Below are 14,223 nucleotides of genomic sequence, written 5' to 3' on the forward strand. Positions count from 1 at the left end.
ATCCCCTACTATAATTGTGTTGCTGTCAATATCTTTCTTGAAGTCCTCCAGGATTTTCTTTATGTATTTGGGTGCTCCTATGTTGGGTGCATATATATTTACAAAGTTTATGTCTTCTTAGTGGATTCTTCCCTTGAAGTATTATGAAGTGACCTTCTGGGTCTCTCTTTAGGCTCTCTTTTTGAAATCTGTTTTGTCTGATATGAACATTGCTACCCTAGCTCTTTTTTTCTGTCCACCTGCTTGGTAAACTTGTTTCCAGCTTTTCACCTTCAGTCTGTATAGGTATTTTTTTCCTGTTGTTGGTTTCTTGTAGAAAGCATCTGTGTGGATCTTGCTTTCTTATCCATTCAGCTATTCTATGTCTTTTGATTTGAGCATTTAATCCATTTACATTTAAGGTTATTATTGATAGGTACTTATTCATTGTCACTTTTCATATCTGTGCTCCTCTCTCTCTCTCTTTCTTTTCCTTTCTTTCCTTAAAGCAGTCCCTTTAGCATCTCTTACAGAGCTAGTTTGGTGGAGGTGTATCCTTTTAGACTCCTTTTGTCTGGGAAGCTCCTTGTTTAGCCTTCTACCTTGATTGAGAGCCTTACTGGGTAAAGTAGCCTTGGTTACAGGCCTCTGGTTCTCATTACTTGCAATAATTCTTGTCATTCTCTTCTGGCTTGGAGCGATTCCATTGAGAGGACAGCTGCTAACCTTATTGGGGCTCCTTTGTATGTTACTTCCTGTTTGTCTCTTGCTGCCTTTAAGATTCTCTCTTTGTCTTGGAATATTACCATTTTAATTATATGTCTTGAAGTGGGCCTCTTTTGGTTCCTCTTGATTGGGACTCTCTGTGTTTCCTGGATTTTTGTGACTTTTTCTCTCACCATATTAAAGAAGTTTTCCATCATTACTTTTTCAAATAGATTTTCTATCCCTTGCTCCTCTTCTTCTCCTCCTGGTGTCCCTATTACACAGATATTATTACGTTTCATATTGTTCTACATTTCTCTTAATCCCTCTTCGTTCTTTCTGGGCCTCTTTTCCTTTTCTTGCTCTTTCTGGGTGTTTTTTTTTTTTCTACTTTGTTCTCCAGCTCACTGATCTGATCTTCTGCTTCATCTGTCCTGCTTTTGATTCCTTCTACTGTGGTCTTCAGTTCAGAAATTATATTCTTCATTTCCTCTTGGCCCGTGTTGATAACTTCTATTTCCTTTTTCATGCTGATATAGTTTGCAGTGAGTTCATTGTAGTTTTCCTGTGGTTTCTGATAATTCACTGTGAGCTCATTGAGTTTCCTGATAACCATTGTTTTGAACTCAATATCTTATAGTTGAGTTGCCTCTATTTCATTTAGTATTCTTTATGAGTCTTCCTTCTTTCCTTTCATTTGGGGATTGTGTCTTTGTCTTCCCATTGTTTGTGAGACTCTTCTTGTTAGCCTCAGCTTCTTAAATTGATCTCTTCTGGCTCCCTGGGCTTAAAAAATGGAGTGCGTCACAAATTTGCATGTCATCTTTGTGTAGGGGCCATGCTCATCTTCTCTGTGTCCTTTCAATTTAAGTATCTGTGAGGCTGAAGCAAGCACTAAACTCACTATATTGCAAATGCTCAATAATATCATGAGGCTAATGGTTACCATGTTAGTTAATGCTTGGTCTTAGTCTAGGGTTATACCATTTTTCAGTCTTATCAAGTTATTTGTCTTAAATGATTCTCTGTTCCCTACTCTGAACTGAGAAATTAATTTCATAATCTTCATGTTCTATATGATCGTTTTGAAGATCAATAATGTGAAGTTTTTCTAACTGTAAAGATTATACAAGCCTATAATACATTATTATAAATATCTTCTTTTTTGTTAGTCTTTCTTGATCCCATCCAAAAGCAATTTTATCAGTTTCTCCCTGCTTGCTTCTATTCATTCTCTCATCCTTTGGAAAAGATTCATGGCATACAGAACCTATTTACACATCCCAAAGGCCTTGCTTTAGTCTGAAATTGTTGTGCTCAGGAAGCTTTGTGTTCTTTCTAATACAGTTGACACCTTCAGTGTCAGGAGCTGTGCCAAGTGCAGGTGGGCCCTAAGTCACTGTGATTCATTTCCTCAAACAATAGATGTTTTTTTAGCACAACTGGCATGTAAGCCACTGTACTAAAAATTAAGAAGAATGTAATGAGTAAAACAAAGACAGTAACTCCTTTTGTGAACTGTACAGCCTGGAAAGTTAGGTAGACATACATTAAATACTCTCAAGTTGCTGTTGGGTGTTATCACTTCCAGAATGTAAAGCAAAAAGGTACGTATTGTAGATTTAGAGCTAACATAGAGAGAAGGAGCAGCAAGGCCCATGATTTTATGTTTCTCCAAATTGCAATTAAAAGCTCCTCAGTCCACACAAAGCAATAAAGTAAGCTTCCTAATTTTAAATCTTCCCAGAGAAGATATCTCATACAAAAAGACCAACTTTCCTTTTCTGCCCCACTACTTTTGTTCTTCTCCAAAAACCTCTGGCCTGGAAGCACGCTTCTTCTCCACTCTATTTTGCAATGGACCAGAAGATGCCGTCCTTGTTCCCATTCAGAGATGATTCTGTACAGACATTCATTTCCTTGCACCTCACCGAAGATCTCACCAGACCCCCTTCCCAGGTGTTCATCTTATGACTGTTGTCATTTGCCTAGGCAAGGGTTCTCGAGAAAAATCATATTGTGACATCAGCTTAATGCCACATTTATTTTTACAGTTATAGTCAGCGGGGTCTTTTTTTTCTCATATTAAGCTTTCCTAGTCATAAAGCATACCAAGTCTTCTCTTGTTATTGATCATGTATTGACTGTGTTTCTAACAAGGAAAATGTCTTTGAAATCATCTTAGACTAACAGACATGTAGTCAGCTGGTCTCCAGAGGTCTCTAGAGACCTTTGGAGTGAAGGCATCTGACTACCAGTAATTCTTTGCAACACTTGAGCTCCCTTTGTCAGGATTCCTTTATATCTTATCTCACTTGATCCCTTATGTTGCATTGTTATCCTAGGTTGTTCTTGCTCTTCAAAAAAGTTAGTCCCTATTTTATGTAAAAGTAAGTTTTTTAATGATTTTATTTGTTTATTTTTAGAGAGAGGGGAAGGAAGGGAGAAAGAGATGGAGAGAAACATCAGTGTGTGATTGCCTCTTGAATACCCCTACTAGGTACTTGGCCCACAATTGAGGCATGTTTTCCAGCTGGGAATTGAACCAGTGACCCTTTGCTTTGCAGTCTGGCACTCAATCCACTGAGCCACACCAGCAAGGGTGTAAAAATAAGCTTTAAAATACAGAATTCAGCTGAGCAAAAAAGAGAACAAAATTTCATTTAAGATTTAATTTTATAGCTAATATTTATTCATGAGTTTTGGCAGTGACCTTTTCAGCACCTTTTTGAGATAAATTTCTTACAGGATTTTTCACATTTTATAAAACTAATTATTCAGTAGATTTCACAGAAGACTCACAATGAACAGGGGAACTGTAACAAGATCTTTTGTGCAAATTATGAGAGGCTCTCTTCTCTTTAAATTTCAGAATGCATATACCTACATGATGGGTGCGTGCGTGATTGTCTTTAGGTTTTTCTCCATCTGTGGAAAGCACGTAAGTACATTGTGAGGAACGGCACCAAAGCAGCATAAATAGAGAAGAAAGGAGCAATGACTAACTTTAGCTGACTTCTAGTCTTCAGTATTGTAGTTAACAAATTGCTAGACACCATAAGTATAAATGATAAAATTTTAAATATTAAAATGAATCATTAAACATGATAGTTTATTATTTTTGTGGTAAATGAATCATCAAAATGATAGTTATCTTGTTATATGTTTCCTGACATGTTGTTCCATTTATTTTTTATATTTGCTAAGTAAACTCAATCATCAACTAAATGTAACAACATATCAGGATGAAAGCAAAAACCAATTGTCCTTCTTAATATTTATTTTTAGTTTTTATTTTTAATAAAGTTATTTTACTGCAAGTAAAAATAATCTTTAATAAATATTTATAATTATCTGATTCCATGTTTCTTTATATTATTTATTAATGTGCATACATATGAATACAGTCCACACATATTTTTCATTTTTAAAGTAATTTCCTTTTTTGATACTGACACTGTCATATGCATTCCATATACCCACATAATCAACACACTTCATATTTGATAGTATTTAGTATTTCACCATTGTTTAGGTTTGTTTTTATGAACATCTGCTTGTGAAAGAATACTGAGTCTACTTGCTACGGCCCTAAAATTTATACCCTTTATATAGAGAAAAAGCAAAAGAAGAGAGAATGGAAGACTAGAAATCTTAAGATGAAATTTTTATTTATTTGGCTAAAAAGACTGAACAATTAAAAATACAAGTAGAATTTCTGTCAAAGAGTTTGTGAATAATATTCAGATTTAATGGCTAATAGAACAATTTTCAAATGATATCCTGAGGGTCACTCTTGTGCCAGCTTGCTTGAATATTGTTTACTTCCCATGTTCTCCACAGCTTAATGAGTTGAATATTCATATTCTTTCTCTATCTCTCTCCATCTCTCTCCATCTCCCTTTCTATCTCCATCTCCATACAGGTAACACTGAAAATGCTCCTCCTGACAGTGGTTGTCAGTATGTATAAGAGCTTCTTTATCATCGTTGGAATGTTTCTATTGCTACTGTGTTATGCTTTTGCTGGAGTTGTTTTATTTGGTACTGTGAAATATGGAGAGAACATTAACAGGTTTGTGTGTATTTCTCTTTCCATTCATTTATCCAGCAAACTTTTTTAGTGATGAAATCAGAATAAATACCTGAATGCTTCTTGTCTATTAGAGATGGGGGAGGAGGGAGAAGCAATCAGTTGAAAATTGAAACAAAATTAAAAAGTTATTTTCTTATGCTGAAAACAGCATACATGTTTATTTTAGAGACAGAAAATTCAGGAATAAAATTTTAAAAATCTATAATTCCACTACCATGCAGGAATAACTGCTGCTGATATCCTTGTGAACTCCAGCATTTTTTCTATTCACATACTGCCAAAAAATGATATATTATTTTTAATAAATAATTTTGAGATGACATTGGGTTTTTTCTTTTTTCTTTTTTAGTTAAGCATGGGAAGCTAGAATCCCCAAATGGTTATCATATAAAAAACATTTTTCAGAGATTACCTTAAATTTTGTAAAAGTGTTTCATAATGTAAAAAAAAAATCCTTAGACCACAAATGATATGTAGATATGTTTTGTTGCAGAGATGACTTATTTAAAACATGGCAGCTCCATCTTTCATGGCATAATCCTTGTGAAAGAAAGAATCACTTTATATTTTCATAGCTTGCTCCCTCAGTCAATCAAGATGCATGGCAAGAAACTGGTGGCACCATGCTAGGATTGGGTTATTAAGACAGCTATACTTGAGGACAAGTATAGACAATGAACAAAAAGAGGGTGTAACCTTTGGAAATGGTTACTTGGGATACAAATTTACTCCCAAATCCACCTGTTTAGATGGTGACAAACTTTATTACTTTATGACAACTATATTATTCACATTCTTTTTTTTCCCTTAAATTAGGCATGCAAACTTCTCTTCAGCTGGCAAAGCTATTACTGTGCTCTTCCGAATCGTCACAGGCGAAGACTGGAACAAGATTATGCATGATTGTATGGTAAATATCTCTTTATCATTAACAATGCTTCAGCTTAGAATCAGGTGAAACTCTTTAGCCATGCAACCTTGGCTGTATCATTATTAGCACCAAGACTTTGTGTACAAAATACATATCCTGGTCCTTTAGTCCATATAATTGCAATTTTTTACATTACAGTGTATGGACATGCAAAAAGAGTACCCAGTGAACTCAAATTGAACTATTGTAGTTCTGTTCTACTATATGAGCATTGTTCATATATATCTAATATATACTATATGAGCATTGTTCTTTACTTTCACCTTCAATGATTTGGTAGTCAAGCACAAACTGGAATTCTGCTTAATTAATTCAATTTATTCAACAGATATTCACTGTCTCCCCTGGTTTGTATTGAGCATACTGGGTGCCAGGGCTTCAGTGACTCCAAAGCATCCTCAAGGAGGTTAGGTGAAGGACTCTGAGCTACACTTGCTTTTTTCTAGGCTACTTCTTCATCATTCTTCAGATGTCACTTTAAACATCGATTCATTAAGCAATCCTTCTTTATGCTAAGACTACCAGTTACATGTTTTTATAGCACCTTATATTTCTCTTTTGTAGTTTGTATCACAACTATCACAAATTATTAGGTTGATTAGTTTATTTCATCTTTCTCACCTTCCAGAGCAATGTTGCTCAAAAGAAATTTCCACAATGATGGCCATCTGCACTGTCCAATTCAGTAGCCACTACCCTCATGTGGTTATTGAGCACTTTATATGTGACCAGTTAAAATAAGGAACTGAATTTTTAATTGCATTTAATGTTAGTGAACATAAATTTAAATTTATAGTTAGTGGCTACTGAGTTGGACTGTGCAGCTCTAGACTGTCAGCAACATGAAGGAGGGACAGAGTCTTTGTCTTGCATACCAGTCTGTCCCCAACACTAGAAAGGAACCTAGTACATAGTAGGAACTTTATACATAAATTAATTTGGATAAATTCTATATAATACTAGACATAATTAAATAAACTCAAAATAAAAAATAATCAGAATGCCATGGAAATGTAGAAGAACAAGCTAGTCTGTCTGGCTGAAAGAAACCAGGAGGTTTCCTTAGAGATGTTGGTGCATTATCAAGTCAGGAATATCATAACATGTCCTAATGGTGCTCTGGGAATAAGGATCACTGACTTCTCCTTGCACAGTTTGAATGTAAATTTCTGTATATAACACATCCTCCTAAAATCTTATCCTATTACTTAAGTTAGAGAAAATTTTTAAATGTTCTTTTGTTTGACCTTCTACAGTTTGCATCACAGTGACAAATTATCATTTGCGGCTAGTGGAGGTGACAGAGCATCTCTTAGAGGAAACCAGTTCATTCTCATTATGCTACTAAAGTGGCAGTGAACTTGGGATTCTACAAGACTAAAGTCACAGTATAAATAAAATATTATTTTTTATTTTTGCCACAGATAGTATATCCAATGTATGTAGCTTTTGAGAGATTACTTTGAAGTTAATTATATTTTACATGGATTAGGAATATATTCATTAACTCAGTTAGTTAAAAATGTGTATTCTTCTCTGCTGTTTCTCCCTACTCTCTCCCTCCCACTGCCCCACAGGTCCAGCCACCATTTTGTACTCCAGATGAATTTACATACTGGGCAACTGACTGCGGAAATTATGCTGGAGCACTTATGTATTTCTGTTCATTTTATGTCATCATTGCCTACATCATGCTAAATCTACTTGTAGGTAAGTGATATTCATGGCATATTTTTAATCTCTTTAAACTCAGGTACTTACATATAATTTTCAAGTAATTATCCTCAGTTGCTTGGGGAAGGTGTTTCATGGCATTAGTTATAAATTTTTGCCTCTCCATCCAAAAGCTAGGAAGACTTTTGAAAGGCAGTTTTAAATGATAGCTGATTGTAATTTCAATAGTTGTCCTATTTATTATGATTATTAACCTGAAATCCATGAGTTTTCATGGATTGAATTGAACAAATATGGAGGGAATACCCTTTAAGTCCCCAAATATTACATTTATGTTTTTAAAAGATACATGTTTTTCACCCAGCTGTGGGGCCACCCAGAACTCAAACTGACCTTTAAAAACTGCCCTGGGACTCTCCATTACAAGAGAGAGCCACCTGGAATGAATATCTATATACACAGAATATAAGTTTATGCTCATGACCCTCATGTTTTGGAAAGCCAGGAGCTAGAGAAATAGCTTAGTTCAAATGTAAACCTTGCCTACTTGAAAACCATACTGAAAGCACTTAAAATTTTTGTCTTAACATTTAGCCGATAAATTTCATTATGTACAATATAGGTTTTACATTTTCTAAAAAATGAAAGATTGGAATAACTGTCTAACTTCACCATTTTTCTCTTTCTTTTAGCTATAATAGTGGAGAATTTCTCCTTGTTTTATTCCACTGAGGAGGACCAGCTTTTAAGTTACAATGATCTTCGCCACTTTCAAATCATATGGAATATGGTGGATGATAAACGAGAGGTAGGCGAGTAGATTGTCATTTCATGCCCTGCCCAAAAAGGACTTATTGCCATATCTCAAACATGGTATTATTGTTGGCAGTTGACATATATTGAATTTTGAATGACCATTGATGATGAATTGCAGAAAGTTGTCATTGATCATCCAGCAGAGTATGCTAGGAGGGGAGAGGGACAGAATAGTTCCCTCTCATGTCCTTTCCAACCGAGAAGCTTCTCTTCTTCGGGCTTTCAGAAGGTTAAGAAAGGAAACTAAGGGAGCGCTAAAGAAACAACTTCAAATTACCGAATCAACAATTATAATACAGATTCATGATCACCTCAACCTCAGAGCAATCCTGATTACAAGTGCAAATGAGTTGTTTAAGCAATTTCTTAAAGTTGTTATTTTTATTTTTTGGACTTGTTATTTGACTATTTTAATAATGAAGCTTACCCAAGATTTACTAGAATTAGCCAAATCAGCAGCAACTTCTTCTTTATTCTCTTCCTCTTGCCCATTGTTCAGCCTAGCAAACACTCAAGCATAGTTCTAGGCACTTGCATCAATGAACAAGATGGAAAGGTCTTCTGTTCTAATGCAGGAGACAGAATCAAAGTGAAATAATAATTACTATTATTTCAAATATCTGTAAACACTTTGAAGAAGGTAATATGGTAGAGAGTCATTGGAGTTGGGGCAGACAGCTTTAGCAGGAGTGGTCCTATCTGGAGAAGTACTACTTGATCCAATATCTAAAAAGTGAGGAAAATTCAGTCATGGGACAATTTGGGCAACAATATGAAAATAGTTTCAGGAAGAGTTGACTGGGGGCATAAAGACCAAGGCACCAGAACAGGCTGAGTAAATGGGGTGTCCTGGTCTAGAGCTGGGGTCTGCACAACCACATATGGCTTTCTTCACTCCCTTTGCTTGCTATTTCCTTGGTAACCCCTACTTCATCCAGGAACCAGCTTCAGGGGATTTTCTTCCAAGACAGTGACCTGCATGTGCAGCTGTCTGACCCAGCTCTTATTTAAATTGGACCCACTTGATCTCCATGACTTCTACGTGTATGAATCTGCCTTTTTCTGACATACACATGGAAAGTGGGACCTCCATTCATGTGTTAAGATACTAGTAACTGACAGGAATTCGTAGCTCACCACTGTTCCTGCCACATGCCCAATACCTAATGCCCAATGCCTGACTGTACACAGTCAGTCTGGCACAACATGTTTTATTGCCTGGAAGGGAGTGACACTTGGAAGATTTTCAGAATATGACCAGGAAGAAGGCAGACCTGGGGACCCAATTATCTTGTATGTAATTGGCCTAATAATGGAAAAGAACTGGAAAGGAGTTATCATTCCATAGAAGAACAACTTACAATAAATGTTTAGAACAGGAGCGTCCAACCTTTTGGCATCTCTTGGCCACACTGGAAGAAGAAGAGTTGTCTTAGGCCACATATTAAATATAAAAACACCAATGAAAACTGGTGAGCAAAAAAAAAAAGGTCTGTGCATAATTTTCGTGATATTTGCCACCACAGATAAGCAAAAAAGTTCTCACATGGTAACCCTAATTATGCAGTGGCCCTTTCAATAATCTTTTAAAATCATTGAGCATGTCCCAAGTTTGTGATCACTAATATAGAAAATGTATATATCTAAGTAATAAAATTTAGTATAAAACTTAGTAATATTTTAAGTTAATTCAAAATTTTGTGTTGGCCTGCATTCATAGCCATCCTGGGCCATATGTGGCCCAGAGGCCATGGGTTGGACACTCCATTTAGAAGTGTCTTGTATCCAGACTAAGTGAGAAGAGGATCACATACAATATGTATGTTTCATTTTTGTGCTAATGCATTACTGTTCCACTCAGTACATATGTTGAAGAAACACATGAACAGAGGCTGAGTCAGTGGAACAGGTGATGGAAAGAAAACCATGGCCTAGCAAGTGTCAGGGCCAGGAGAGGCAGAGGGAGAGCTTTCTCCCCTCCTGGACTCCTGCATGGTTCTGAAATCTCACAGAACCAGAGACACACCAGCAGAAACTCTATGTGCTCAGCTTTTATTTTTTATTTATTTTATTTTATTTTAAAATGTATTTTTAATTACAGTGAACATGCAATATTATATTAGTTTCAGTCTGCAACATAGTGATTGGATGTTTATGTGCCTCATAAAGTGCTCAGCTTTTATCTCCTGTTCCTCTCAGTGCACGTGCCCTGACCAAGCCTCCAGAGAGACAAAACACTTCCTTGTCATCTGGTGCCTAGCTTGCCATCTTTTGAGAAATTGCTCCATGTTTTTTGGTGTGAAAACAGAACCCCAGTTGAAACATTACAGCCTAATGATAACTGTGCTCTGCTGCCAGGGCGTGATTCCGACTTTTCGTGTGAAGTTCCTGCTGCGACTACTGCGGGGACGGCTGGAGGTAGACCTGGACAAGGACAAACTGCTTTTTAAGCACATGTGCTATGAAATGGAGAGGCTGCATAATGGCGGGGATGTCACTTTCCATGATGTCCTAAGGTACAGGGGCAGGGGTTCACAGCTCTATGTCACAGAGCTGAACTGAATTCATAACCTAAAATGCCACATCCACTGCAGTTATAACACAAGGTCACACTTCTCAGGCTCAGAGTGGCATTTCTCGCTGAAATTGAATGATGGTGTTCAAATAAATGCTTCACATGGGAGGGAAAGGAAGTATGGGCCTGACCTTCCCAGAAGTGTCCCTTAATAAATGGGAAGCTCCTAAAGGGGAGAAGTTGAAGGATCTCAAGGAGCCTGATTCTACCCTTCATTTTTCAAGAAAGGAACTGGTCCAAGAAGGACTTGCTCACAGTTATTCACCCTCTGAAGCCAAATTGGAGCTAAAATTCAGGGCTTTTCACTTGTGCGTCTGACAAGAATTTACCTGGGCTGCTCTGGAATGGGTGCCCTGGTACCACATTTTCTAGATATTTGATGAGTACCCAGATAGGACAAAAGGCTGACTGAGGCCTGAGAGTTCTGTATTATATTGCTGTGACTGCTGTAACAGAATACCGTACACTGATGGTTTAAACAACAAATCTATTGTCTCACAGTACTAGAGGCTAGAAGTTTGAGATTAAGGTGTCAGCAGGGTTGGTTTTTTCTGAGGCCATGAATAACAATTTGTTCCATTCTTCTTGCTTAGCTTTCTGGGCATTGCCAATGATCTTTGGCATTCCGTGGCTTGTAAAAGCAAGCCAAGTCTCTACCCCATTCTCTACCTTCATTTTCACATGGTGTTCTTCCTCTGCCTGTGTGTGTTTGTATCCAAATTTTCACTTCTATATGGACAGCAGTTATATTGGATTAGGGAACCAACCCCATTCCAAGTATGATCTTGTCTGAACTAATAACATCTGTAATGGCCTATTTCCAAATTAAATAACATCCTGAGGTACTGAGAGTACCAAAATATTTGGGGGGGAGAGGAACAGTCAACCCAGCAAAGCTTCTTAAACAGGAACCAGTGGATAATATTTAGACAGTCAGGAATATGAAAAAAGAAAAGAATTGCATCTTTATCTTCAGTAGTAATTCACTGAACTGTGGTAATTTTTTCAATGATAAATGCAGGCAACAAACCATAGTAATATTAATAATACCTGTGACTTTGTCATCAGTAGAAATCATAGATATTTTCAAGTCACATTACTACTATAGCTGATATCTTAAAATATCCTTAATGCTCACCAGTACTTGTAAGTTATAGTAGTCATTTGACCTCAGCTAAATGTTATTATTTACTACAATAATAAACAAGCACTTATGTTACTATATCACTCATTTTCAAAGAAAATAATTAGAGAACTTTATTTTGATACAGTTGCTTTCCTTTGGTTAAGTATAAGTCATGACACCATAAAAGTCCTAAGCAGATAAGCAGATAAATAAGCAGATAAATCTCAGATACCCATGCAGCAATATTTTCACCAATATGTCCCCTACAGCAAGAGACATAAAGGAAAGAATAAACAAATGGGATCTCATCAAAATAAAAAGTTTCTGCATGGCTAAAGAAAACAGCATTAAAATCAAAAGAGAACCAACTATATGAGAAAATACATGTGCAAATGATACCTCAGACAAGGGTTTGGTCTCCAAAATATATAAAGACATCACACAATTCTACTCCAAGAACACAATTCAATTAAAAAATGTGCAATGGACTTGAACACTTCCCGAAAGAAGACAAAGAGGGACCCAGAGACATAAGGATGCTTAGCATCACTAGCCATCAGAGAGATGTAAATTAAAACCACAATGAGATACTATCTCACACCAGTCAGAATGGCCAGCATAAACAAATCAACAAACAACAAGTGTTGGAAAGGTTGTGGAGAAAAGGGAACACTAGTGCACTCTTGGTGGAATGCAGACTGGTGCAGCCACGTGGAAAACAATATGGAATTTCCTCAAAAGCTAAATATGGAACTGCCTTTTGACTCAGAAATACCACTGTTGGGATATACCTTAAGAATCCTGAAACACTAATTGAAAAGAACCTATGTACACCAAAGTTCATAGCAGCATAATTCACAATAGCCAAGTGCTGGAAGCAACCTAAGTGCCCATTAGTAAATGAGTGGATCAAAAAAGTATGGTACATTTACACAATGGAATACTATGCAGCAGAAAGAAAGAAAGAGCTCCTACCCTTCACAACAGCATGGATGGAACTGGAAAGCAGTATGCTAAGTGAAACAAACCAAGCAGTGAGAGAGAAATACCATATGATCTCACTTATAAGTGAAACCTAATCAACAAAATAAATGAGCAAGCAAAATGCAACCATGGACATTGAAATAAAGAATAATTTGACAGTAATCTGAGAGGAGAATGGAGAGAGATAATAGAGGATAATGGGGGAGCATTAAGGAACATGTATGAAGGACACATGGACAAAGCTAAAGGGGGTGGGTTTGAGGGAGGGAGGCCGGGATAGGTGGGAGTGTGGTGGGATGAAAATGGAGACAATTGTACTTGAACAGCAATTAAAAAATAATTGGTTTCCTTTGAAATAATGTGTATTTTATTTTATACATCTAAATCATTATTCTAAAAAGTATCTCATGGAGCCCTGGCTGGTGTAGCTCAGTGGATTGAGCGCGGGCCTGCGAACCACACGATCGCAGTTTTCTTCCCAGTCAGGGCACATGCCTGGGTTGCAGGCCAGTTCCCAGCAGGGGACTCATGAGAGACAACCATACATTGATATTTCTCTCCCTCTCTCCTTCCCTCCCCGTCTAAGGATAAATAAATAAAGTCTTTTAAAAAAAAAGAAGCATCTCATGGGGTCCACTGCCAAAGGAATTTGTGCCATAGAAAAAGTTAAGAACCCTTTACTAGAGTGGTCTCCAACTTTTTTGGTACCAGGGGCCACTTTCCTGAAAGACAATTTTTTCACACACTGTGGGTGGGGGGATGGATTTATATCCCTGCCACTAGATGCAGCTTCATTGTCACCTGCCACTCACTGGTAGCATTTTGATAGGAGTCTGCAAGTAATTGATTTATTATGGTCTCTGGGCAGTCAAACCTCTCTACTAATGATAATATGCATTTGAAGCTGTTTCCTAGTGCCTCAGCTCCACTTCAGCTCCACCTTAGATGATCAAGCATTAGATTCTCACAAGGAGTGCACAACCTAGATCCCTCACATGCGCGGTTCATGGCAGTGTTCATGCTCCTATGAGAATCTAATGCCACAGCTAATCTGACAGGTATATCTCAGGCACTAAAGAGAGCAATGGGGTGCAGCTATACATACAGATGAGGCTTTGCTCACTCACCACTCACCTCCTTCTGTGCAGCCTGGTTCCTAACAGGCCACGAAACTGTACCTGTACTGGCCATGGCCCCGGGGGTTGGGGACCCCTGCTCTACTAGCACTAGCTATGTTCATCATATTGCAAATAACTGAAAAGTTAAGTGGTGGATATTTTGTCACACATGTCAGTAACATTCAGGTATACAGAAATATACTTATGATTAGAATTTTAA

The 14,223-nt window shown here is 37.2% G+C and overlaps 1 protein-coding gene, 1 long non-coding RNA gene and 1 other non-coding gene across 4 annotated transcripts in view; 1 reads left to right on the top strand and 2 right to left on the bottom strand.

Moving 5' to 3' along the window:
• NALCN (sodium leak channel, non-selective) overlaps positions 1 to 14,223 on the top strand; it is a 424,006-nt gene that overhangs the window by 385,235 nt on the left and 24,548 nt on the right. For both annotated transcript variants that reach the window (XM_037065791.1, XM_037065792.1), the window contains 6 exons: positions 3,557 to 3,625; positions 4,610 to 4,758; positions 5,596 to 5,689; positions 7,288 to 7,420; positions 8,077 to 8,192; positions 10,559 to 10,716. In XM_037065791.1, the coding sequence (XP_036921686.1) occupies positions 3,557 to 3,625; positions 4,610 to 4,758; positions 5,596 to 5,689; positions 7,288 to 7,420; positions 8,077 to 8,192; positions 10,559 to 10,716 (719 nt within the window). The remainder of the gene's footprint in view (positions 1 to 3,556; positions 3,626 to 4,609; positions 4,759 to 5,595; positions 5,690 to 7,287; positions 7,421 to 8,076; positions 8,193 to 10,558; positions 10,717 to 14,223) is intronic.
• On the bottom strand, positions 1,473 to 1,579 carry LOC119000719 (U6 spliceosomal RNA). The gene has a single exon (XR_005069386.1). It is a non-coding gene; the product is annotated as a U6 spliceosomal RNA (small nuclear RNA).
• LOC119000694 (uncharacterized) lies at positions 4,699 to 8,832 on the bottom strand. Its single transcript, XR_005069379.1, has 2 exons — positions 8,628 to 8,832; positions 4,699 to 4,730 (listed from the first exon to the last, which is right to left on the bottom strand). It is a non-coding gene; the product is annotated as an uncharacterized LOC119000694 (long non-coding RNA).

This window comes from Sturnira hondurensis, unplaced genomic scaffold (genome assembly GCF_014824575.4).
Source record: "Sturnira hondurensis isolate 20B ecotype Veracruz unplaced genomic scaffold, ASM1482457v3 Scaffold0016184, whole genome shotgun sequence".
Classification (NCBI taxonomy): domain Eukaryota; kingdom Metazoa; phylum Chordata; class Mammalia; order Chiroptera; family Phyllostomidae; genus Sturnira; species Sturnira hondurensis.